Source organism: Melospiza melodia, chromosome 6 (genome assembly GCF_035770615.1).
Source record: "Melospiza melodia melodia isolate bMelMel2 chromosome 6, bMelMel2.pri, whole genome shotgun sequence".
Lineage (NCBI taxonomy): Eukaryota > Metazoa > Chordata > Aves > Passeriformes > Passerellidae > Melospiza > Melospiza melodia.
This window is the reverse complement of record NC_086199.1, coordinates 51814999-51841751: the sequence shown is the minus strand read 5'-3', so window position 1 is coordinate 51841751 and position 26753 is coordinate 51814999. Positions and strand designations below refer to the sequence as shown.

At 44.3% G+C, this 26753-nt stretch overlaps 2 protein-coding genes across 3 annotated transcripts in view; one reads left to right on the top strand and one right to left on the bottom strand.

The window, feature by feature from the left end:
- Positions 1-9688, top strand: part of GAS2 (growth arrest specific 2) — a 73885-nt gene extending 64197 nt beyond the window's left edge. For both annotated transcript variants that reach the window (XM_063158146.1, XM_063158147.1), the window contains exon 8: positions 8404-9688. In XM_063158146.1, coding sequence (XP_063014216.1) covers positions 8404-8622 — 219 coding nt within the window. In that variant the 3' untranslated portion in view covers positions 8623-9688. The remainder of the gene's footprint in view (positions 1-8403) is intronic.
- A 4755-nt stretch (positions 9689-14443) lies between these two features.
- Positions 14444-19580, bottom strand: SVIP (small VCP interacting protein). The gene is made up of 4 exons (XM_063158145.1): positions 19447-19580; positions 18249-18299; positions 16024-16137; positions 14444-15214 (listed from the first exon to the last, which is right to left on the bottom strand). The coding sequence occupies exons 1-4, from the start codon at positions 19507-19509 to the stop codon at positions 15200-15202; spliced, it is 243 nt and encodes an 80-aa protein (XP_063014215.1). The 5' UTR covers positions 19510-19580; the 3' UTR covers positions 14444-15199.
- Between the last annotated feature and the right edge of the window lie 7173 nt (positions 19581-26753).

Below are 26753 nucleotides of genomic sequence, written 5' to 3'. Positions count from 1 at the left end.
TTATTTTTATGTGTTTATTTTAATAAGTTGCAGTCACAGTCAGGCAGGGGTTAGTGCATATTGAAGTTGTGCACTATAGGTTCTTCATCCTCAGGAACATACAGACAGCTCAATAATTTTGAGCACAGACCAATTTCATCTGCAAGCATTCAGTGAGGAGTTATGTTATGCATATGTTAAATCTTAAAAACTCCTAATTTCAACTATATCTACCCTCTGACTGATTTCATCTCAGTCAGCAGAAATTGTACTTTTTAATGTTGATATTTTACCCACACATATTCACAGTTCCTACCTTTGACTAGCCAGCAAGCCTTTACACAGATGCGCTGGAACAAGTAAATCCTGTTGTGCCAAGCTTAGAGACTTGAAGTATAGAATCACGATATATTTACTTGCTGAAGGACATGTGAAAAATATGTCTTTAGAGCTTATAATTAAACCTATATCTCATAAATTTGAGGAAATGAAATAGTATTCTAACTGTTACATATTATTTTCCCTTATGGGTTGGATCAGACACTTCAGCACTTGCCACTCCTGAAAAGTGATACCATGAAGGAGTAAAAAGCCTGAGTAGCAAAGGCATTATTGAACTTTTCATGGAAAAATATGCAGGTAGTTTCTGCTTCTGAAAGTGTAAAAACAATTCTGAGAATGTCCAGAAAAATTCAGATCTTCCTGGTATTCTTTTGTTGGGACCCTCACTTTAAAACTGTTGTATTTCCATTTGCTTACTTGATGGTGCCAGACCAAATGAGGCAGCTGCTAATCCTGAATAAATTCAGAGAAGGCAGAAAACCATCTAAAATTCAAAGTATTTGTGACCCTGACTAGTAGTGCAGAAGACCTCTACAGTCTGATATATTTTTTAGTTCTTCCCAAAGATAAATCTGCAGGCATAAAATACATGGCATTCAGTTCCTTGTTAAGGTATCCAGAAATGTTTCAATTTTAATCATTTTTATTGCATGGGGAAATGAAAAAGTACTGCCTATCCTTTTTGAGATCTTAATTTCACTGGAGTATACTTTTTTTTTTCCCTATTTCTCATGCTTTCAATTGATTGTGATGTTTGCCTGCCTCCTTGTGATTTTCCTTATTACTGCAGTCCTGACTTGATGTCTTCAATGGTTTTGGCTTTGTGGGGGTTTTTTGATTTTTTTATTGGTTGGTTGGTTTAGTTAGGGGTTGGGGTTTTTGATAGGCTATACTCAGCTACTGAATTGAATTGTGATGGTTCTAGACATGCTGTTTGTTTGTTTGTTTGTTTGTTTGTTTGTTTGTTTGTTTGTTTGTTTTAGGCTTCACATGTTAAACTGAAACACTTTGGTCAATTTGAGGATGTCTCTCAACTAAACTTAAATTTGAATATACCTTAAAAATAATTTTAAAGTTTATGTGTCATGATTTTAACCACTAAAGGACTGGCAGCATCTTTATTTCAACAGGGGGCAAAAGTCAGTGATGTGGGGAAAATGGCCAACAATCACTTTTGTGACAAATATTACAAAGATCACAACTACAGGGAAGGAATTGTTGGGTTTGCTGTACTGGTATCCCAGAGGATGGGGATGCATAATAAAAGAAACAAGTAAGCATTTTAACTCCAGCTTCTGTATTAATCTTGCATACACTTGAAAGTAGCTGTTTGAAGCAATTTGGAAGATAAAAAAAAAAAAAAAAAAAAATCCAGACAGGGAAACACACAGATTGCTGCAGTTGGGTGTATGTGGTAACTGAAATCAGTCTGTGCTGGACCTAAAACATCTGTCACCACATGGAGACATTGCTTCCAGAGGCAGGCAGTGGGAATAAATCTGTAGAGGAAGATGTGCAGGTTTTTGTTTAGTTGCAGGAGGTACTTTCTTTTATTTGGCTGTTTTGAGGCAGAAAATTCGAAGAGACAGAATGAGTCTTGATAGAATAGCTGGAGAACAGATGGCACTTCAGGATTCATAAGAACATTTTCATGTATTCTGCAATCCTGTAACACGAGCATGTTCACATGCAGCCCACTCACATTGGCATGATGAAACCCTAGATCAGCTGAATTCTGTGGCAAAATCTGAACAGATGATCAGTCTGCATGAATACACTCTGTAAGTGACTCAACATCCTTAAAGGAGTGTAACTTAGGAGAATCTTGATAGTCTGGGTAAAATTAATTCCTTTTTGTATTCAGTGGTGTTTCTGCTTTACATTTGTGCACAATTTATAGATGGAACTCATGTTTTTACTTCTTGTTAAGTTCTGCCTCTAACTTATTCTGAATAGTACCTCACTGCTCTAATACGTTATTTTAGAGGTATTTCTTGGAGGGAAAAAACTTAGTTGACTTTAGAAAGTGAGAGAGAATTGCCTCAAGCTATTTGGGTTTCTTTAAGAGAAACTTTTCAGGGCCCCAAATGCTAATAGAAAGATTAATCATTGCAATTAAGAAAATTAGTTGTTTGTTTGGGTGTTTATTCAAAGGTAAGAGTAAAGTCTTTTTCTTCTTTTTAAGAAATCTCTCATAAATTTATTTTAGCAGCCTCATGCTAATGTTTTTTAATTTTTTTTCTTAAATACAGTCTTCCCCTACCTCTATTATTTGATTTTAGTACATATGGTTTTCCATAACTCCATCCAGACATACCATTTGCAAGTTGACACTTTCACTTGCTCTCATAAACTCTGTCTGATTTCTTTTTATGTATTTCATCTGTTTGCCATATCATCTCTTCTGCTGAGTGTTGCATAAAATATTTCTTATGAGTCAGTGTTGCAGCTAAGAGCAACTAGATTTCTGCTCAATATCACACATTTCAGTTGATAGGGATGAGGTCCTCCTTGTGGCTGGCCCAGACAAATGTGTCCTGAGAGTGAGAAACAAAAAAGTGTCACCTTAATTGCCCTCAGAGCTCAATGCGCCAGGTGTCACCCAAAGTGCTTGGAAATGCACAGTCCCTTTACTTGCAAATGCCATTCTGAACATGAATCCCATAGAAATAATTTTCCTTGACATGATTAATCTTTGTCCAAGGCATAAATGCCTTCACTTGTCAGAAATACACTTGTTTTTAATGAACAGGAATTGTGATTACTTCTGCCTCTGTGTTTTTTCTTGAACACAGTGCTCACCTATGCTGGATGCTGTTTTCAAACAGTAAAGCAAGATCTAGTGTTAGACATTAAACACATGCTGTTTCCAAATTCTATAAAATAGTTTCAGACAGAAGCCAAATGTAAGGTTTGAGGGAAAACGAAATCAAGAGTAAGAATTTCAAATGCCCAAACTGTCATGTTATTTTTATCAGTACAAAAATGTATTTCAATTTCAGTTAGTTAGGCAGAAAGACTTGGAATAATTATTTCAATGAGCCTGCTATTGTCTGGAAGCAGAAATAAGCAGCTTCATTAAGTGCAATATCTTTGCTACAGTCAGTCCCAATGTCTTCCCTTTGTCGAAATGTTTAACACAATGTTAATTCCAGAGGTCAATAGCTATCTGTGCCATACAGGGTTCATTTTCTAGCTTGGGACCAAGGACAGCTGTTACAAGTTCCAGGCTCAAGAGCATGGGAAGAGAGAAAACAAGAAGGATGGGACTTCATAACCTAAAGCTATAATTGGACAATTATCTCCAATATGGAAATGGAGCAGAACTTATAAAAGTGACAGACCTTGTGACTTGTCGTGCATTTTGTGACCAGTGTGGTTCCTTTTGGGTGTAACCCTGACTGGGCTCTTGTGCTGCCCCAGGTGGATCCATTAAGGCCTTTTAATAAATCCCTACTTTATACTTTAACTCTGTCTAGCCTCTGTTCTATGTCAGCCTTCTCAGGAAAGAGTTTTTGGCCCAGATATGGAGTACAACACCAGTATGAATCAGCCCAGGACACCTTGGCTCTCCAGTACTATTGTCTATAACATTCCAGTGGGTACTTCTAGGCCACCTGTGTGTTATCATTTTGCTCATCCCCACATCTTGTTTTCTGCTTCCTTATTCTGTCACCAGCCTGCTGTTGATGTACTTCTCACAACCCACAACTGGCTGATCTTCAGTGATACTCTGTTAGATTTATCAGAGTGCTGTTTTCAGCAATTGCTGTGGTGCTGTCCTAGAATGATGTTCTGCTGATACATCAAATAGAAGATTTTTGTGGTGCATTGTTCCTGATACCCTGCAAACATGCCATTTACCTGCTCTCTGCTATAAATGGAGGCTTGTGAAACTACTTATTTCTCTTAGATCACACAGGGCTTTAATAATTTAGCATTCTATTCATTTTTAGACACGCTGTGTCTTCATGATCAAATATGTGTTTCCTTGCTTCTTTCAGACCTTTATAAACCCAGATGTAAGTAAGCCATCACCTTTTCCACATCTGTACCTCTTCTAGGGGAACTCTCTAGGAACAATTTACAAACTTTTTCCCCGTGGTATTGGGTTTCTGACCTGATTACAGGCTAGTTTCCTGAGCTGTGACTAAATATAAGTCAATTTTTGTTTTCATTTCATATTGCTGTGAGGCTTGGTGGAGATTTGCTTTCTGCACAAACCAAAAGAGTGGAGCAGGATTTAGCTCTGTGTAATGGTGAAAGGCACAGGGTTGAGATACTTGGGAGCCCTGTTCCCAGATTTTAAACCATTTTACAGGTTCCACTTGCCTTCCTGCTAGGAGTAATTTGCAATCGTGTATGAATTATAAGTTGCTTAAGCAGTGTTTTAACATAATATAGGTCATACCAAGAAGGTATAGTAATATATGAAGTGTTTGTTTTTGAGCTCCAGCAGTCTGATTTCACTGGAATTACAAGCCACTAACTTTTCTGCCTGTCTTCAGCACAGATGTTTTCATGTTTTCTATTCCCAGTTGTGTTACCAGTGCTGCGCCGAAAACATGACATCTTATAGTAGCATTATATATATATATATTCCATAAGCACTGTAAAAAACAAGATTTTTGACTGATAAGGTAGTTTAACAACTTGGGAAATTATTGCAAAAATAAATTGGGAAGTCATGAGGTAGAAAATCTCAAAGGAGGTCCTAATCTCTAAGGCACTAACAAATGTAATATAAAAGGCCTGAAAAGAAACTGAATCCCAAAAGACAAAGGCAGTCTCATTTTAACTCCACTTTGCTTACCCTTGTTTGCTTAAGTTTTTCACAGAAAGGAGTGGCTTTGGAAATGGAGTCAGTTGCCAAATGGACAGTAATACCAGTTTAGAAAAAGGAGAAATCAACACACAAGCAAAGTGACTAATCAATTAAGTAAAGATGGGTTGGGTGGAAGCAATTCACTTCCTATTCCAAAGCTGTCTGCTATGTGTTTGTGTGAACAAAGTCTGTTTGTCCTTTTGATCTGAAACAGAGGTTGTTTCAATGAATTAAGTGGGTACCTGTTGATGTGTTTGATGCAGACCAAGATATAACATTAAAATAAAATTCTTTATAATTCAGAAAGTATGTTAATTCTTAAACCAAACTGTAGCATAGCTAGAAATACTGTGACAAGCAATTAACATATGTTCTTGACATATTTTTTTCACTCTGAGCTTTTTTATGACGTTTTTTCCAACTAAGAGAGATTTGTTTTGTGTGATTTACAACATATAACTCCCCAAAAATGAGAGGGAGATGTTAATCCAGAGTGCCATCGATTTTCCATGTCATTATCATGGTGTCTGAAGAGAGAGGAAGTGCAGGCTATTTTATTGGGGTTTTAGAATGACAACACAGAAAATCAGAGCTGCTCCTTAAACAAATCCATATGTGATGGCTGAGGTTGCATCTGCTGGAACTTTTAAAACTAGAAGACATTTTTATCCAAAACATTTTTGTATAATCCTATATAAAGAGGGGAGCTGGGCAAAATGTGACTTAATGAGGGATGACAAGGGAAAATGAGGAGTGCATATTTCCTGGTTTTCAGGTGGAAAAAGACTTATTTTTACTTATTTTTACTTATTTTTACTTATTTTTAGGGTAATATAAGTTGGAAGGGACTAATAAATTATCATCTGCCAAAATATACATTAATAGACTGCAAATAGATCACTTCAGTATGGATGAATAATTAGTACCTGGAATTGGCTACATAATTTACACTTTTTCAGATTTGTAGAGGTGAGGTTTAATTTTAATCTCTTGGACGTGCACTCAGGCACATAAATGACTCCTTTAAAGTCTAAAATAAGCTTTATTGTTTTATTGGACTAAAACATTTCTCTAAGAAGACACAAATTCTGTGACAAAAGGGGAATGAAAGCCAAGAGAGTGTAGTTGGAGGGAAGCTTTCCAGCTTTCCCACTGGAAGCTGATTTTCTTCCATATTCTGCTGGGAATTATTCCTTGTGTGTAAGGGAGTCCCCTGTGTGTAACAGCACTACTGCCTTTTATAATATTTATGTTACAGTGTCTGTAAAATTTTTATTATAGGACTGTATCTAAATAGAACCTGGCTGGTGATTAAATCAGATCATACTTCAGGATTTTGCTATAAGTTTTATGAGGAATTCTGGTGATGGAGTTGCATAATCTTTGCTAATGAGATATTTTTAATGTCTACATTTGGCTTGCAAGCAAATAATCAGGAGCCTGTCAGACTCTGGTGCTTTCAGGTCACTGAATTCTCAGAGAAGCAGAAAAACTTCATGTAGCAATAAACAGCTACCTATAAATTTCTGAAAATTTGCATCCCCGTTTGAATGAATTTAGAAAACTTCTAATTTTGGCATTCACGTTGGTTATAAAATAAACCAATAAAATATAGAATGTGCTGCTTTATTATACCTCACTGGAATTTATTTTTCTGTTCTGCATGGAGAAACAACAGGGAGAAATTAGTGAAATCACCAACTGAATTCAAGGGTAGGCAAGGGAAAAGATATACTGGCATTTGGAGAAAAATTTTATTTTAATTAAATAAATTTTAATAAATTTATAATAATTATTATTTCATATTATAATATTGTTAATAATATTTTAATAAATTTATTAATATTTAATTTAAATAAATAAGTTAACATTTTATTTTAATTAAATAAAATAGACAGAAAATACAGGTGCTTCCAAACCCAAATAAAATACTTCTGATGTACCTCATTGGATTATGTAATTACAGCATTAAACTATTTTATTGGAATGTACTGTCAGCAAGATTTAATTGTTAAAATGAATGTAACTTCATTTTCTTTTTTTTTTTTTTCTTAAATTTTTCAGAGATAGAGGAAATTGTTTTGGTTGTTTGCCCTTCGCTACTCCTGTAAGGAAAAGCCAGTTTCAATTCAATATAAAACAGTGTCTTTATTAATATATTTTAAAAAAATAATCTTTAAGTATTAATGTTCCCTGACATACTTCTACTAAACCCATGAAGAACAGAAAGACTCTCTGCTATAGGACTAGAGGAACATGTGGCATTTATTTACATAAAATATGAAAATCTTTAGTTTGAAATAACATCTCATTTTCTTGCTTTTTTTTTTAAATTTACTTTTAAAATGTGTAAGAGCCTGAATGAGAGATGTGGGACTCCAGCAGCTCTCCAAAATGCAGTTTATTGTATCTCCAAAATGTAATTTATTATATGTTACAGCAGTCCAGGGTGGTGGGTGACCGAGCTGTGCCTACAGCTGTCAGCTCCAGCTGCACCCTTAGTTTAGGTTACAGATGCATTCTATACTTTTATTTTGGTTACATTGCATTTTATACTTTTCTTTTGGTTACAATGCATCTTTTGGTTACATTGCATTATATACTTCCCTTTGCTGAGCATCTTAACACAGTAGAACCAATCTACACCTTAACTTTTATCTATAGCCTGTCGTAACTACTGTAATTACCATATTCATGTCACTGTTCTCCAGTCACTAAAAGTCAGTACATTACAGTTTAAGCTAGAAGTTGTTTTTCAGTTTTCTTGCAGTGGAAAATTCTGAGACCTTTTTCCTAGTTGCCACATCAGCAGGCTTGTTTGTCTGTGCTCTCTTTCTGCTTGGTACAAACATCTTGTTTGGGGTGGGTTTATCCTTTGCTCTAAGCCATAAAAACCCCTTCTAACTAACACACCCTTTGCCTCCTTGGTTATCCAGTCAGACTGGCTCAGCAATTCTGTTCTTCTATATCAAAACTTGCTTCCATCTCTATTCCTTCATCAGACCCTACATTTAAAAGTCTCCCTGCCAAGCATCTGTGAGACTTCCTTGTCAAACTTTCATCCTTCCCAACAAAAATGCAAATAAAACCCGCTCTACTATTTCTTTTCCTTTTATTGTGCGGTATTTCCTTTCCTTTTATGTACTACCGTCATATGTTTTTGGCTTTCAGTTAAAGTAAGCAGGTTGTTACACCAGTAGAAGTACGATTTCTTTGTGAATGGCTGCCTCTGAAGAGTGTTTGTGCTTTCCTTGCAGATGCTGCACAACAAACACGTGATGGTTCGTGTGGGAGGAGGCTGGGAGACGTTTGCAGGTTACCTGCTGAAGCACGACCCATGCAGAATGCTTCAGATCTCCAGAGTGGATGGGAAAACATCTCCCGTCCAGAGCAAGTCTCCAAACATCAGGGACATGAATCCAGACAATTATCTGGTTGTTTCTGCCCATTACAAAACCAAGAAGGAAATTAAGTGAAATAAGCTTCTCATGTGAGTCGGACTTCATGTATGTAAGTCCAAATTATTCTCCTAAGTGTAGTGAATTTAGTTAATGCTTTAAAAGGACTTTGGAAAATTTAACACAGACTGGAAATGACACCCCATTTTGAAGATCTTTGAATTTAGAACTATTTATTTCTAGTACTGTATCTTTTATAGCAAATTACCCTTGATAGGCAAATTACTACAATCGGATAATAAATAGACATATCTTTTTAGCCAAATTATTACTCTTTATTATGTGAATGTATACTTAGAGCTACGTAAAGGAGTGGATCCTGTTAATAGAAGAAAATACACAATGAAATATATTTGTACCAAATCTTATTACTTTGAATCCCTGACTGTTAGTCTAGTTGAAATATATATATGCAGGTGGAAATTGGGTACTTGGAGAAATTATTTGGTAATGTCTCTTGAAATGAAATAAAAATTGACTATTTGTATGTTTTGCAATCTTTTCTTAATTAGCAGAATATAATGGTTTATTGCATGCCAAACAACTTCTCAAAGCCATTACTTAAAAGAAAAAGCCCAAGAAACCCCTTCACACCATTTTACTATTTAAAGCTGGAGACAGTGCTGAGTGTTTGATCTATGTGTAGATCCTTTCTGGTTTTGACAAAGCTGCCCAATGTGGAAACATTGTCATTGGTTGGTCACAGCAGGGATGTTCTGCAGCCATGAGGGGAGCAGTGACAGCTGCACAGCCTCAGACCCAAGGAGTCCCTCTGGAGTCACAAAACATGGCTCTCTTCTTGGATATGAACTTTTTCCCCCCTTCTTTTTAATGTTGTTGGTTATTGTTAAATGTGAAATATTCATTACTCTGTAAATAGAGCGATTCACATTCTCAAAAATCATTCACACACCTCTAATATAGCTAAAGGTGTATGTGGGCTTAGTTCATTATTTTGGCTACTTTTCTATGTTTATATTTGGTAATTTATGTGCCTTGTAACATCCTAGAAAAATCATTTTATAGGATTGTTTCACTGACTGTATAAATTTTAAAACGAAATAAAATTTTAAAAATACCCATACATTTTGAATCTCTTATTATTTGTGATCACTCATCTCTACTTTGCTATTGTAAATCAAAGGCAACTTCGATGAAGGGAAGAGAGTGATGAGGAGGATTCCATGGATATCAGAAGGCTGATTAATAATTTTATTATACTATACTATATAGATTTAATCTAAGCTGAATCTGCCAAGCACTCACCCTGCTCACAGTGCCCAGAATCTCGTGGCTGTCGCCCACAGTCCCCACACACACACACACACACACACACCTGGCCCTGACAGGCCAAGGGAACAGAACACCCTCACTGTGGGTGAACAATCTCCACATTGCATTCTGCTGTGGCACAAACACAGGCACAGCAAGTGATGAGAATTGTGTTTTCCTTTCTCTGAGGTTCAGAGAATGTGAATCTCAGAAATCCTTGGGAAGAATTGTGCCTTGTTTTTCTCTATGAGGAGAAATGTGGCAGCGCTTTGCTGCTACTGACTGGATGCCTCCAATGCACAGCATTGCTTGCTGCCCTAGTAATGAGCTGCACAAAGGAGCAAACAGATAACACAAAAATACCCATATTTTTTTGAAAACTGATTTTTCTTCACAGAGAAAAAAATTCAAAAGCATCCTGTAAATATTTTTTTTTAGTCCTGACTAGTATTTTTCTCTATTTTCTGATGTTAATTTTTTTTAATGGTCTTATGATCTGTTCCTGTGGTCTTTAACAGAAAAATGTCTGTGGGCTAGGAAGGATCAAGCCCATCTTTCATGTTCCATGCCTTATTAAGATCAGCACATTGTATCTCACTTCTGTGGAAAAGGCTTACCTCACCATCGAAAAATACCTGCTGAATACAAACAGCTCACAATTGCTTGGTGCAGCAGACAAAGCAGCACAACATCATTCCAAAGTTACAGTCTTTTATTCTTATTTTAAACCACTTTCTAGGGAGATTAAACACATATGCAGCAATAGATCTTTTGAAAAGCCATAGGAAGTCTCAGTTGTCATAGCAGTTGTCATATGTCCTCCTTAAGGGGGCAGAAAGCAGAACACAAGCAACATAATTTTATAAAAAATGTAGTATAGCTGAAAAAAAAATCATGATCTTAATATAAGCACTGAGAGATCTGTTTTCAAGTGGAAAGGGGAGGAAAAAAATCACTTGTAAAAATGTGAGATATTTTTTAGAAATAATGGCTAGGTTTTTAAACATAATTAGCTAGATTTCACAGAATCACTGAGGTTGAAATGAGTTCCAAGATCTTCAAGTTCAATCTTTATTTCCATCATCCAATACTAAGTTTGTGTTGTTATTATGATGTTGGTTTTTTAAATATTGGAAGTTGCTTACATATTAATAAATCAGAGTAGATAATTACAAAAAAGTTATTTGTAAATTTATTTTAATAGTAAACTTCAACAGTAAGTAAATCCAAACAGAGATTTTTAACTTAACAGGAATCCCTTTATGTGCTTGGACTGTACCTGTCAAAATAGTCTCTTTTTTTTTTTTTTTTTATTTTACGGTACTCAAATGTCTTTAAAAAATCATATTAAAACACTTCCTGAATTTAACTTTGCCAGTTCTAGAATGGGAGACTATAGGATTTTATTTTAAAGTATTGCCAGCACCACCTGATGTAAAACCATGCAGGTGGGACTTGCTGCTTTTGACTGCATTGATGTGGGTGTGAATAACAGAGGAGGAAATGAAAGCATCAATAAAATAAACAACCAAAGAAATGCTGTAAGCTGGTTAGTCTGGAAGAGGGGTTTGGAGGTAAGTGTTACTAATCTGGTAATTATATTTTCATTGTGAATTAGGTCCTGTAGCAATGTAGGAATTGGAAAATTTGTTAGGAACCTATGGCTCAATTTATAAAGCTAAAGCTGAGCAGCAGAATCTTGCTCAAAGGCATACAGCCCTTGCTGCAGTGACAGGGGCAGAACAAATGGAGGTCATTTTCTATGATGTAGTGATTTTAACTGTCTTGCTGAGTAAATTGGCTGAATGTGAATATTGGGGAGGCTGAAGTCCTAAAAACTTCCAGGGATAGGAGCCTTTTCTCAAAGTCCTTGCAGACCAAACCCCATGGGAGATGCCTGTGCATAAACTGTGCCTAATCTTAAAATGGATAAATGATGTAAAATTATTTACAAAACAAATTACTATTGTATAATGTCAAATATGACTCATCATGCTGGAAGCCATTCAGAACTAGTTTGGAAATGTAACTGTGATATCTGTTATTGCTCTTTATAGACAGTGCATCCTGTCCCCTTGCTATTCATACATTACCTGGAGATTTTTTTCTAAGCAGGATTATTTACATCACTGATTGAGGATAGGGGTTTTCACATCTTTATTACAGGGATAATTGCTTCTTCCTTTTCAGTACCACCTTTTTGTCCAACAGCAATTTAGAGACAATATGGAAAATCTCTGGCAGCTATTTAAAGGATTGTTGTTGGTGTGGATGAGTGAAATGACAAGGCAGTATATGTGTGGGAAGGTACAGCAAGTTTCTTGTAACTGAAGACTCAATCCTGAATTTATTACACATTTATTACATCACTTTAGATCTGGAAGATGAGCTGTTTGCCCCACCACAGAGTTACAGAAGTGTCTCCTAGAGATGCTGACAAGGGTTGGGTTCTTTTTGGGCTGACACATTGTACTGCCTCATTGGCAGCAGCCTGAGAGTACCTGACAAGGGAAGGAGGCACAGGGCTGCTGCTTTGCTCTGCCTCCTCCTTTCTGAGCCTGTGGTGTGTCAGCTGAGGTAAGGTGGAACACAGGTGGGAACACACTGCATTTTGGAGAGCCCCTGGAGTCCCCCACATCCCTCATTCAGGCTCTTAGTGACTGACCAGAGAGTCTGAGCCAGCTGGCTGTGATTGGCCATTAATTAGAAACAACCACATGAGCCCAATCACAGCTGCACCTGTTGCATTCCACAGCAGCAGATAACCATGGTTTACATTGTGTTCCTGAGGCCTCTCAGCTTCTCAGGAGAAAAAGATCCTAGCAAAAGGATTTTTCATAAAATATGTCTGTGACACCAGACTCTGGAAAAACTGCTGGCACCGCTTGTGCCTGATGAGCTGCCTCTCAAGTACTTTGTCTTGTCACTGTGCCAAATCCACACCCTGAAGTCATCTGTGCTCCTCAGGGCCCACTGATGCTGCCCATCCTTGTGCACACACAGCTTCTGCATCCTCCCAAATCTCAGGAATTTCCTGCTACAAGCATGCGAGCATAACCTTGTATTTTAACCATATGGAGTGGCAAATTGTTTCACTTTGTTACTGCAACAAAGATGATGCTGTCACAGTCATGGAGAGTCAGCATTTCAGTCCAGTTTACCAGCACTGGGCTTTGGCCTGCCAGTTTTTGAAATATAAGACTGTGCTTTGAGAAGATAAAGGGAAAAAAAGAGTTGTACTGATGTAAACAAAATACCAACCACCTAGATAATCTATGTGAAAAGGTGCATTTTAACAGCCTCTGAGGTGAAGTAAACATGCAGGATTGAGGGAAATAAGGACAAAACTCTTTTTGTGGTCCACATAAACCTACTGCTGCACTAAGCAATAAGAAAGACAGGAAAGACATCTACAAGGAGAGAGAAGCTCTCATCTAATGTGGCTCCCAGCCTTGCTGTTCAGTGGCACATGGCAGGTTGCTATCAGCTGTACACTACTCATCTGCAGTAGTTTCTGCTTTCTCTGTGAACTGAAACAAACCAACAGTAAGGGGCTTTATTTACTCAAATAATTCCCACTCAGCTAAGCCTGGCCATTTGGGCAATTGGATATGTATGGTATAGGAACATCTTTTGAAACAGCTTTGTGGGTGATTTATAATCTAGAACCACACACTCCCACATCCTCTGATGTGGTTCCTTAGCCATAGAATAAATCCAACATTCAAAACCAGGTCTCTTAAGAAGCACAGACAGCTCTGGCTTTCACATAAAGGATGCAGAGAGAGAAGAATGTGATGGTTTCTCTAGGTTCTTTGAATGCCTTTAAATGAAAGTGTTCATGGCACTAATGCAAGCAGAGGCTTGAATGACAAGAGACATGGTTGCAGTTTCAAAGGAACATATGACAGAAAATGAAGAGAAAAATGTTTAAAGTTTTAAATACCCCAAGTGACCAACAAAGTGTAAGTGCTGCTTAAGTGTCTTGTAGGACACCTGCTCTGGTGCTAGACTGAAATTCTCATTTCAAATTAATGTCTGAGATACCTTTTAATAATCTACATTTTCACTAGACTTTAAAAGAATTATTATGAACAGTTAATACACTGAAGAGAGCAATTGCAAAGGAAACTGAAGGCAGGCTTCAGCCAAGGATACAGCTTTTTTTCAGCCCAAACACCATTATGTTAATATCCAAATTCTCCCTTCTCACCTCAAATCTGAAGGCTAAGCCAGGAAACTGTGTCAAGACTGCACTCTCAGGACAGCACTGGGCAGTACTGAGATGTGAAAGACAAAATACATAGTTCAAGGGGTGGTGAAAAGCCTCTCTATCTTGAGTAGGTCAGAAATGCAGCAATTGCAGTACTGAGCCCATGCACAATGTGCATAATGCTCTCTGGGGAAAAGAAAATGTTTTTGCACTCTAAGTAGCCCACCTAAATAGATAACACAAACTTTTGGAAATGAACTGGCAAAGTGATGACATAGTAAGTGTTTTCCTGTTCGTTTTTCAAAATCCTGAGGTTAGCACTGCCCTCTTGTGGAAAGAAATGAATACAATTAATAACGGGATTTTTAATTTAATGTTTTAACTCTCAGTATTCATTATAAATACTTACAGACTCAAAAGAAACCCACATGAGAAAACAAGAACAATTATTATACGCATAATAAAATGGCATTCTTGATCTAAGTACAGAGGATTTATAAAGGTTTCTATTTCTTCTTTTACTAGTGACAAAATTATCCCATTTGTACGGACCTGCCATGACTCTACTTTTTCTCTTTTCAAAAAGGCACTAAATTCCTAAGCAGTGCAAGTCATTAGGAAACAGAAAAATGCTGTCATCCACATGTTCAAATACATACATAGGTGAAAAAAACTTTCTACATGAGGACTTGGAGAAAAGCTTAATTGTGGAGCTTGAAATAAGCATCAAAACCAACAGGTGGGCACCTGAGCTTGCTCAGGTCAGTCATACACAGACAGACAGACAGACATCAACTGACCAGACAGTACACACATTTTGGCTGACTACACATGAGGCCACTTCCAGCTGACAGGAAGTCTTGGCACGGAAGCAATAAAACATGCATGGAAAACAAACAAACGAAACTGGCAAAACCATAGTGTTCAGAATTAGTTCTTAAGTTTCTTTGTGACTGCTTCCACATCCATTGTCCCACAATGGCAAGGTACTGCTGAGTCTTCAGAGGTAAACAGCAAAAGCCACATGATGAGTAAGTGCCACCGGGCTGCAGAAACTGACAGTTACTGGCAGTAAACATCAAACATCTTCTCCTCACAAGTCCTGTGTTGTTATCCAACCTGCCACTAAAGAAACAAACAAAACACACCACAGGTTTGCATGAAGATAAGGAAAAGAAAGGAAAAAATCCCAAAGCAAACAAACACTGTAAAGTTGTCAAACTACCATAAATTCTCCATTCACCTTTAAATTCTCAATGAATCTTTTATCCCAGCAAGTGATGGACATGCAGTGTATCAGTGGCAAATTACACAAACTCCTGCCTCCTGAATCATGTGTGGTACTGAGGGCAAAGATGAAGGCTTATGAAGGCAGGGTTTCAATGATCAGACACATCTATTGTTTTGGAGAGGCTGTAATTCTTCACTAACTCTCTGCCTGTCCCTCTGAGGTAAAGTTCCCATTAGAATAGCAACAGAAGTAATTTTATGCCAACACTGGATGTTTCTTTTGTAATGAGAGACACACAACCCCCAGACCACTGCCCTACTTAGTTTAGTACAAATGTTTTCTGTAAGCTCTGAAGGAAAAGAGACAATCTCAGCTGGCACTGAAAGGGACACTGGGTACAGGGCAGCACAGTGATGAGGGCCCCAGTGCTGAAACCTGTAAAACTGATGCATCATTCGTGTAGAAACTGGGAAGAGGGGAGGGGAAAAAGCAGCTCTGCCATGGCTGCTGTGCTGCTGTCTTTCTGTCCTAGTGATAAAGTCTCACTAAGAACACTGCATGGCAATGACACATCCTTCCATTTCTATTCCATCTCCCTTCCTCTTGGTTTTTCCTCAAGTTATTCATTTTTCTACATGACAAAACAGATTTTCACAGTGAATATATGGCTAGTTGAATCACACTGTTTCTTTTTTAAACTTACTCTCAGTCCTCCTTCTCCTCCAGGACGTGAAGCTGCCATTCTTCTTTCTATTTCCTCCTGTTTCTTTTTCTTCTGCTCTACAGACTGCACATTCTTAATACCTCGAGAGGAAGCCTGGGAGAAAACACATTTGAGTAAGACCAAGTTAGTGATTTTTCTGGAGAGAAACCAAACTACAAGTGTTGCCAACACTGTTTTATGAACTGTGGTTTGCATGAAAAGACTGAAGCACTTAGTGATGCTACTATTGCATCAAGGCTGCCCTTCCAGGAAACTTCCTCATTCTGAGAACTCTTGGTCCCACAGGTAAGTGAGGGTGGTTTTGTTTCCCTTTGTTATTACATCCAGGTGAAGATATTTAATCCTCAGATGCAGAACCAGAAGTCCACAAATTTTCAGTCTGTTTTTTTCACTATCAGAGCCTACTTTTACCCTCATGAACAGGGGAGGGAAAGACCTGTGTTAGTAGTGCTAGCCCAGGCTGTGAAGAAGTTAAACTTTTCAGCTGTGATCTCTGAGAAATACCCTGCATGACAGTCCACCCTTCAAAATGTCACAGGGTGTGTGGGCAGCAGAATGAAAAATCTGTCCTGAACTGCATGCTCCATATCCTTGTGGAACTGTTCAATGACAATCTAGACTAGATGGCAGGAGCATCAGAATTACAGTTAACACCATGAACTAGAAAAAAAGAAATTTTAAAAACTGATTCTTATCTAAGTTTAGGGTTATAATAACATTGCAGAACTCATACAAAATATGCTAAAATCTATCCAGGCAAGCCAGCAACGTTCTCACCTGAATTTCAAGGTCCTGACAACAAGCTCAATTCTCAGTGGGGTACCAAGACAAATCTTACCAGCAAGTAACAACATAACAACCCACTTAGCCCATATGTTCTCTGCCTCTTAGGAAACTGGCTTTCCAAGTGAGCCAGGTCCCCAACGGGCCTGCAGCACCCCAAAAGGAAGCACAGCTCACATGATGTCAGGAGGGATAATGAGCAGCTGAGAAGCAGAGAAGGAAGGACATCTGATCTACTCTCTTGTCCCTTCATAAGGGTGAAACTAAGTATGGCTGCTTGCAAAACATCTCCATTATCCAACATTCAGAGGCTAAAATGACCTCAAAGATAGTCCTGAAAAATCCTTTATCTCTTTGTCTTCCAAGAAAACAAAAAGCAACAGAGTGATATTTACATTTTTCTTTGTTAGCATAATGGGTCCCACAAAGCTTCAAGGACATCCACAACCCTAATTGCTTCACTTCTCACTCCTCTCAGGAAAGCTTCTCAGCCAGTTAAGAGCCTGCTATTTCCTACAGTTATGCTTAAAAACCCATCTGTGGTTGAAAACAACATGTGGGTTGCTTTTAGTACATAGAATGACACAAAATCAAGGATTTCAGGAGTCTCATGCATCACTCAGCTGTTGCTCCAATTATTCACTAAACTCCCTTCAAACCAGGTCAACATTGTCCATGCACAATGGCCAATTCATAATTCAGTATGTAATGTCACTGACATTCACACAACTAGCAATCCTTTCTCTTCACAGTTCAGCTGTGCTCTCCAAGACACACCATCCCAAATCTACAATAACAGTATATGCTGTAAGTTTTTTTAGAGCTATGTAAGGAAAATAAACCAGGCTGGCTGTTCTGCTAGAACATTTGTATCCTACCTCTTCTAACTTTAAAGACCTAAGCTTGGCAATCTTAAAAAGACAAAAGACCGAGTTAAGACTACATCTTTGCTGGAATGTGAGCTTATAAACATGTTCAAACTGTTGCCTTCTTGACAAAGAAGAATCTGCAAGTGCATACAACTTGCAGTTTTAAGAAAAGTACAAGTGCAGTACCACTTGAAATTGCCACTGCAATTGTTTGAATACTTCTCTATCTCTTGTTTTCAAGTCTTAGAGCAAGGAAAAAATAATGCTGAAGTTGCTGTTCCAGTTCTTAGGTTGTTTTATAAACTACTGTAAAATATCTCCCGTCCAAACAAGCTCAGTTAATTTCCAATGGTCTTAGAGCACCTTCCTGTGAAATTCCTAACAGATACAAAAAAGGTACAAATGTACATTAATAATACCAGGAAAGTACTTAACAACAATTCCCACAAGCCAAACATAATACCCAGTGTCACCAGAGAAGCCACAGCCATTGTTCCCATAAGCCAGTTATCTAAAAATAATTTTAACAAATGACATTTTATCAGATATTACCTCCATCTGCCTCTTTTCAGCAGCTTCTGCTAGTTGTCTTCTTTTTATTTCCTAGATAAAAATGTTAAAGACAGTGAAATTCTACTTCAATATAGTTTTTGCATTCTTTTTAAAGTCTTAATTTTTCAGTATGACTTAAATCTGTGATACTAACTCCCACAAAATGACAACTTCAAGGTAATTAGCATCATTTTTCCCTGCACTGCCAGCCTGCAAGAACAAAGTGTTTTTAGTGACTAATATGCCAGAAGAGCTGACATATATACAGTCAAACCCCACCAGAAATCACTATTCAGCTCTTCTGCACCTTCACTCAAAAAACCCAGCCTGGGGTGAAATGGCACGGAGTGTATGAAACATCCTTTTAGAGTCTGGAAAGGGGAATGCTTGCTCTCCCAACAAAGGGGGCTCCCTTCCTTCTCTCCCGCTTTTCCTAGCCCCCACAGACACGGGCTAGGAAAAATGTCACGCAGTGGAGGGTAGTTAGAAGCGAGCATCGCTATCCACCGGGGAAAAAAAGCACAGCTTTTCCTATTTCTTTTAAAAGTAGGGCTCAGTTGGCCACAGTTACGCACTAACACGCCCCACGGGAACCCCCGGTCTGCACAGAACCACGGTGCCCACGGGTGACCGTGGGCCAGGGCAGGGCAGCAGGAGGAGGTTCCGCACGGTCCCCACAGAACCACAGTGCCCAGCATTGTGGCCGTGGGGCAGGGCAGCAGGAGGAGGTTCCGCCCGGTCCCCACAGAACCACAGCGCCCAGCATTGTGGCCGTGGGGCAGGGCAGCAGGAGGAGGTTCCGCCCGGTCCCCACAGAACCACAGCGCCCAGCATTGTGGCCGTGGGGCAGGGCAGCAGGAGGAGGTTCCGCCCGGTCCCCACAGAACCACAGTGCCCACGGGTGACCGTGGCGCAGAGCAGCACCAGGAGGTTTCGGGGCCCAGGCCCGAGCTGCGGGGTGCCCCGGGTGTCCCGGCCCCAAAGCTCTCCGCAGCCCGGCCCGGGGGCCAAGGACCGGCTCCCTTTGCCAGGCACAGCCTCCCGGGGCACCGCAGCGGCCCCGCGGCCCGGCCTCCATGTCGGGGAGGGAGGGAAGGAATGAAGGAAGGTCACCGCCCCCGCGCTCTCCGCACCGCGGCCGCCCAGGCGGTGACAAACAGCGGGGAAGGACAGGGCAGCCCCGCCGCCCCTCACTCACCGGGTCCGGAGTCTCCACCACGTCCTTGACGGGGTCCCCCATGCAGGGCAGGCACTGCCCCATGGCGAGCCCCGGCAGGCAGCGGCCCCGCGGAGGAAGCGGCGGCAGGGCCCGCCCCGGCCTGGGACCGGCGGGGGCGGAGGCTGGAACGGGGACGCGGGAGTGCCCCCGGTAGTGAATTCCGTGGAAGGTGTTCCATGGTGAATCCTGCCTGTGACGGCACGGGCGGACGGTGCGATGGGTATCGGGGCCCGCGGGCAGGCAGCATTGCCGTGCCGGGCCCGCCCGGGCTGCCCCAGCTCAGCTGTGAGGCCCGGACCTGTCTCGGCCGGGTGATCGAAGGTGGCGCTTTCTGGCTCTTCTGCTGTTTCTTCCAGTTTTTCTTAAGAGAAAAGGAAGAAACCTTCTATTCCAGTTATTTATAGTAGACTCCGGCATTACCGTATTTCCTGAAATTAAGTGTTTCAATTTCCTGAAATTGAGTGAACTTGATTGATGTGTTTGGTGTGTACATCAATCCCCGAGTTATGCGAGGAGCATAAAATGTGTGAAAAACGCAAACCACTTGTTTTTAAAGTTTTAAAAGTTAAATAGTAATAAAATGTTTATAAAAATAATAATACAATTAGAGTAATAATAATTTGGACAATTTGGATTAGGACAATATGAAACAATAAAAACAAAGAGTTATGGACAGTCCGGGTACCTTTTTCTGGGAAAAATAAGCCCAAAAAAGGCCCCAGGTTAACAGAGGATTAACCCTTAAAAGCAACAGCCTGTTGCATATTCATACACCTCATATATGACGCATAAATTCCATTCCAACACAGGATTCTGTCTGGGCAGTGTCAGCTTCTTCCTCTGAATCCTGATGGCATCTTCATGCCTGACCAAGGTGGGAAGAAGTTCATTTCTTCTGATAATGGAGCAATAAATTCTCTTTCTCTGAAAGATTCAGGTGTCCTGTGGCTGCTATCTCACTGCGAGTCCTTTCTTTAGAAAAAGTTATCTTACATAGCACAGTTTCTATTTTAACATTTTTTATAACCTAAAACTATATTTAACACAATACTTAAGAAAATTAATACAGCATCACTTTCTAACACAACATATATAATATTCATTTTAATATTTGTGAAAAGCCAATCATAAAATATGCATTTTTTCACAAATGTATTCTTAATAAAGGATCATGCAACATCTGCCAAGATTCTTGTCTACCTCAGTAATTTTGAACAAGGTTTATCTTTTTTGTTCTTCTCCTAGCATTTATTTCATGAGCTTGTGATGCCATACTTTGCTGTGAAGTACGAATTTAAGTTTTTGTATTTGTCCCATCCATCTGTAATCAGGCATAAAATCGTGTGATGGTAGAATCATAGAGTGGGGAGGGTTGGAAGGGATCTTAATGACCCTTGTCTTGGTTTGAAAAGACAGATGTCCACTAAGGAAGGCAAGAGTGTCTCTTAATGTAAAGTCGCTCCCTTCAAATTATTATAATTTTGAAATGAGGGGCTTTCAGGCAAAGATAATTATGTTTAATGAGTTTTGAATACCTGATTTAAGAAAAAATATGTATTGAAGATGTCTGTGGCCTCTCTGCAGGGTTTTGGGAGTGCGTTAGGAGATCTGAAAATTTGTTACCGATTAATTTTAACAGTTTAGTGATGCTGACATTTGTGCAAGACTACTACTGAGTTGTGCCATAATCTGACTTTTATAAATGTTGTTTACTATCTGCCTCTTATCTTCTTGATATCCAGCAGGTGGTACTGTTGACACAAAAATATCCTGTATTTTCCAAATCGATAATCACACCTTCAATTTCTTGTTTTGGTTTGATATTACCAGCAGTTGTATTATTGCTATTGCATGTAAATCTGGAGAGAGAAGCCAGTTCTGCCTGATAGTTTATACCAGCGTTGGTGTTCTGGGCCCTGTGGCCCGGAGTGGCCGGCTGGGTGCTGAAATTCCACATTGTGCAGGATGCCTCCCAGACCCAAGCGGGCACCAGTGCCAACTCAGGCAGGTTTGGCAGTGCCAAGTGGCTCCTGCACTCTGCCATCAGGAACCTGGGTCAGTTGTGTTAGCCAGGGAAAAGGGGTGGCGTTGGTGTTCAGCGCCTGTGGCCCGGAGTGGCCGGCTGGCTCCTGAAATTCTGCAATACGCAGGATGCCTCCCAGACCCAAGTTGGCACGAGCCCTAAAAGAAAGAAAAAACCGGTTAATACAAAAAGGGAAAGCAAACTCCTCCCACAGTAACTGGTAAGAACAGCACGGTAGTAAGGAAGAAGGAGGGGCAAGAGCAGATGAGGTTCCCCTCTTGCCACAAAGAGTCGCTGATCCTCTGTGGAGGGGAGGCATGGCTGGGAGAGTGGCCTGTGCCGGACCCCCATTTGTATTGATCCTCCTGCTTATCAATACCAGTGAGGGGGGCTCTCCGCCGTGTGAGAAATGTTACTGTCCTCCACACGCAGGAGACTCTTGGACTGCCGTCCTCAGAACCCACACTAATCCCAGCCCCAGTTGTATTCAACTTTTTATCATTAACAACCTGTATTTGGTGTCATTTTTGAATAGCCAATATGTTTTGTCAATGTTCTTTGCAATTTCTACAGGGATATAGCAGAGGCATGGTCCAAAGGAGCAGAATAACATCCAGAAACAGAGTCAGCACAATAAAACCAGCTCCATGGAAGGAGACTGGACGAAAGGCCAAACCAATCATTCGACGCCTCAAGGAAATTATTGGTCAGGAATGAATGACAATAAAGACCATTAGGAACACCAGAAACAAGCCAATCACCCCGTGGATCTAAAACCACCAATACTGGACCCGAAGGGGGGTTATAAAAATGGGAGTTCAGTTGAGTTTGGGATTCTTTTGAGGAACTCGCTTCCTGGAGAACCCAGTGTGTGTGTGAGGTAGACACATTTTATTTTCTTTTTGACTTGTTGCGTGGGGGATCTGAGCCTATCTCAGGCCATGCATCTCCTGTACCTCTTTTTAAATAAACAAGAGCCTTTTTCTCTGAAGAAAGTCTGCCCTCATTCATCCGTAACAACAGTACCTTGAAAACCATTTTCCCCAGGGACCTTGCTTAGCAGTTCCCTGAGCAGCCTGGATTCTGCTCTCTTCATGCTCCGAGCTGAGGCTTTCCTGGCCCTTTTCCTCTCGTCAGAGGTTTGAGCCTCCATTCATTTGTGGCAGCTGTGACCAAGAGGGCCCCAGTCCCCGCTTGGCCCAGGGCACGTGGGGCTCAGACGGCGGCCTGGCTCTAGGGGGGCTGAGCTGGAGAGTCCTGGGCTGTGGGGGCTCCTCCCTTACTGGGAGGAGGCTTCCTGGGGAGGAAGAAGGCTCTGGCATGAGCCACGAGGCCTTGTGCGCATTGCCTGCTGCTGATAGGAGGGAAAGGAAGAGGAAGACTTCATCGGGGCTCAACCTGAAATGACCTTCTGCTGCTTCTGGTTCTTCTCAGAGCTTTGGAGAGGAGACATCTCTGTCCCTGTCACCCACCGGCCCTTGCAATGCACACAGGGACCCGTGTGTCACTTCAGGAGACATGCCAAGAAGCCCCTGTCACTTTCAAAGGGCAGGTGTTGTTTCACTGGTGCATTTCCTGGCTGTGTCAAGCCCCTCCTACCCGCACTACAGCCTGTGCTTGAAGACACAAAAGGAGCATCCTGGAGGAAAGGCATGGAAAGCTTGACAAAGGATGAAGGGAGCACTCAGATGTCCCCTTTTCCCAAGAGGTTTCTTTAGCTGAAGTTGCTGACAAGGACCAGGCTTGACACACCGCAATGGGCTTGTTGTTGTTTTATTTCTCGGGCCCTCAGTCCTGCGTGGGATTCTGGAAGTGGGTGCTTCAGAGGCTCCTGCAAGGGGTCAAAAACGCCTGCCCCGCACCCAAGGGTGGCACAAGATCTCCTCCAAGTGCGGCCTGTAAGCGGGGTGCTTGGCCAAGCACCAGCGGATCAGGTGCTGGCACTCTGCGGAGAGAAGGCAGACAGCACCGGTCACTGGCAGAACGCTCCTGCCCGGCTGCCCCCAGTGCCCGCGGGGCCCGGGCCGCGCTGCGTGAGCTCGGGGCTGCGCCGGCCTCCCGAGCGACCGTGCCCCGCGGGCAGAGAGCGGCACGGCGGGACACGGCCGCCTCCTTCGGCCGCGGGGCCGCGCTGACCCTGTGGGCACGGGCACCTCCTGCGGCCGGCCCTGGGGGCAGATGGACGGTGCCCGGAGCCGCGTGAGGGCCGCGCCGGGCCGCGCGCCGCCGGCTGCCAAAGCTGCCCGCTCGGGGCCGGACACCAACCTGGAGAGACCTGCTGCCAGAAGAAGGGCTGCCCCAGCACGATGGCATGGTCGTCCTCGAAGGGGAGGCTGCCGCAGACCATGACGTACAGCAGCACGCCCAGGGACCAGACGGTGGCCTCGTGGCCGTCGTAGCAGCCAAGGCAGACCCACTCGGGCGGGCTGTAGGCGTGCGTTCCTAGGGGAGACGGGCGGCGCTGTCCAGGCGCGGGCTGCTGCCTTCCAGAGCCCAGCGCCAGGCTCCTGGCTGAGGCAGAGGCTGCACCCGCGGCCACAGCTTCCCCCCCGAGGCCACCCCGCGTCCCCCAGCCAGCTGGCCAAAGCCAAGGAACCATTCTGCCAGGCAAAGGAGGCCAGCGGAGCGGCCCAGGCCCATGCGGGCCTGCCGAGCCGGGAGGCCCGGAGCCGGCTTTGGCCGCCCCCTCTGCGGGCAGGGCCGGCAGCCGGGTCCCGGAGCACGGCGTCTGCCCCGGGCCAAAGGGCAGCCGGCTGAAGGCCGCAGCCCGCAGCCCAGGAGGGAGCGGGGCCCTGCAGTGCCTGGCACCGGGAGCGGGGCCCGGGCCATGGGCTCACCGGCAAACCACGTGTAGGCCTGCTCCTGGAGGAAGGTGCCGCAACCGAAGTCGATGAGCTTCAGGTCGCCGCTCTCCGGGTCCACGAGGAGGTTCTCCGGCTTGATGTCCCGGTGCAGGACGCCGCAGGCGGTGCAGTGCCGCACGGCCTCCAGCACCTGGACGAAAAGCCAGCGTGCCATCTCCTCGCACAGGAACCCCTGCTCCCGCAGGAACTGCAGGAGATCCTGCCATGCCTCCGGACGCTCCAGCACCAGCACGAAGCTGTCAGGCAGCTCGAACCAGTCGAGGAGCTGGATGATGTTGCAGCAGCCGGAGCCCACCTTCTCCATCAGCACGACCTCCATGGGCACGCGGGTGCCGTCGGGCTGCGAGCAGGAGAAAATCAGTGCCTGCGGCAGGCCTGATGCTGCCCCGGGGCTGCTGCGCTGCGCCCTGCCTGCGATGCCCCCGTGCCCCCTGGCGCAGCCTCCCCGGTGCTGGGGCTTCCTCCCGCCCAGGGGATGCTTGGGGGGCGCCCCTGCCCGGCCCCGCCGCCGCTGTTTGGCACGGCCGGGCCCGCGATGCTGCGGCTGCACGCTGAGCCCGCGCCCGCCGCCCCCGCCATCCCCCGGCTCCCGCTGCCAGTCGGCGCCCCGGGATTCTCCCTGCCCGCCCCGGCCCGCTCTGTCCCGCCGGCCCCGCTCCCTCACCAGCTCGTCCCACTGCAGGACGCTCTCCCGGGCCACGAGTTTGATGGCCACCTGCAAGCCACGGAGAGAGGAGGGCTGAGCTCCGGCCCTGCCCCTCCCCAGCGCTGCCCCTCGTCCCACGGCCGGCCGTCGCGGCCACTCACCGGGCTCCCGTCGGAGAGGCGGATGCCCGAGAAAACGGTGCCGAAGCCACCGCTGCCCAGCCGCGGGCCCAGCTGGTACAGCTGCCGCAGCTCCTTCCTTTGCCCTGCAAAAGGCCGAGAGCGGCCATCAGCCCTGCGCCCAGGAACCCCCCAGTGCCCGCGGGTGCAGCGGGCCGGGCCCGCGGGCCGCGCCGCTCTCACCTGCTCCCTGCTGCGCGCCGGGCAGCGGCCCCTGCCCCGCAGCCGCCGGGCTGGCGAGCGGCAGAGCCGGGCCCGGGCAGCGCGCACCGGCGGCTGCAGGAGCCCCGGGGCAGCGGGGCACGGCGGCACCGTCGCTGGCCCCGGCCTCGTGGGCTGGACTCTGCCATTGACCGCGGCCGGGGCTGCAGCCCGAGGCTTCTTCGCCCAGGGAGGTACCAGGAGCAGCTGCAAAGCAAGCAGGGCTTTCTGAAGCCGTGCCGTCAGAGGCACTGGAAAGAGCCAGCGACCAGGCTGCTCCCAGGGGCCCTGGCCTGGCCTGAGTGTGCCCCTCAAGAGCCCCGGGGGAGCCTCAGACAGCTCCTCAGGAGATCTCACCTGCTCTTAGAGAGCTCTTTGTGGCCTTCGAGGGCTGTCTTGGGACAGCTTCCTGGAGATGGAGGAGCCTCCTTGGTGTCTCCAGACTCATCTCCACCACCAGGCTCGGGCTGTCACCGGCTGGCACAAGCGGCACAGCGTCCTGGCAGCTGTGGGATGGCCACTGCTGGCTCCAGGACGCTTGCTGCTCGGCCAGCTTCTCCCGAGAAGGCTCCTCTGGGTCGGGCTGGGCTCCCATTTGGACTTCTGGGCATTCCCCGGCTACGTCAGGGGTCAGGGTTGCGCCCGCGTTGTTGAAGCCCGTGAGTCCAAGGGAGCTGTGAGACCTGTCCATGGGCTCTGCATCTTCTGCAGGCTGACAGGTCTCACTGAGCCTCTGCCAGGGATGGAGGCTGCCAGAGATAGCAGAGGCTCCTGGCAGGATGCAGGGTCTCTGACAGCCTGAGGTTCCTGCAAGGATGGCTCTCCCCTGCTGTGCCATCCTTGCAGGCCTTGAGGCTCTCCCAGGGATGGAGAATCTTGCTGGGAGCAGCCTCTCGAAGGGATGGAGGCTTCGGGAGGAGCTGGAGGGGCCACAGCAGGGCAGGTGGCCTCGCTTCACCAGCTCCTCCAGCTCTTCCCACAGCGCCTGCCACATCCCCGAGTAGAGCGGCGCACGCGTCCCGCTGGGATGCCAGAGCAGCCGCATCAGCTCCTGCAGCTCCCGGGCCAGAGCCACGCAGGGGCCGCAGCTGCAGGGCCTGCCCGGGGGGCTGCCGGGAGCACGTGGCCGCTTGCGCCGAGCCGCCCGAGGCCTGGGGGCCCTGGGAGCCACAGGGGCTCCTCGGTTCCTCCGTGGGCCTCGGGGCCGCACCCCGGGGCGCTCGCTCCTCTTTGCTGTCCGTGCCCGCCGGCCCGGTGGGTGCCGGTGGCCAAGGGCCCACCAGACAGCCCCAGCGGCCAGCAGCAGGACAAGCACCGTCACCAGGACGCCGCCGTCACTCGTGGCTCCGGCACGTCCCATCGCGACTGCACTG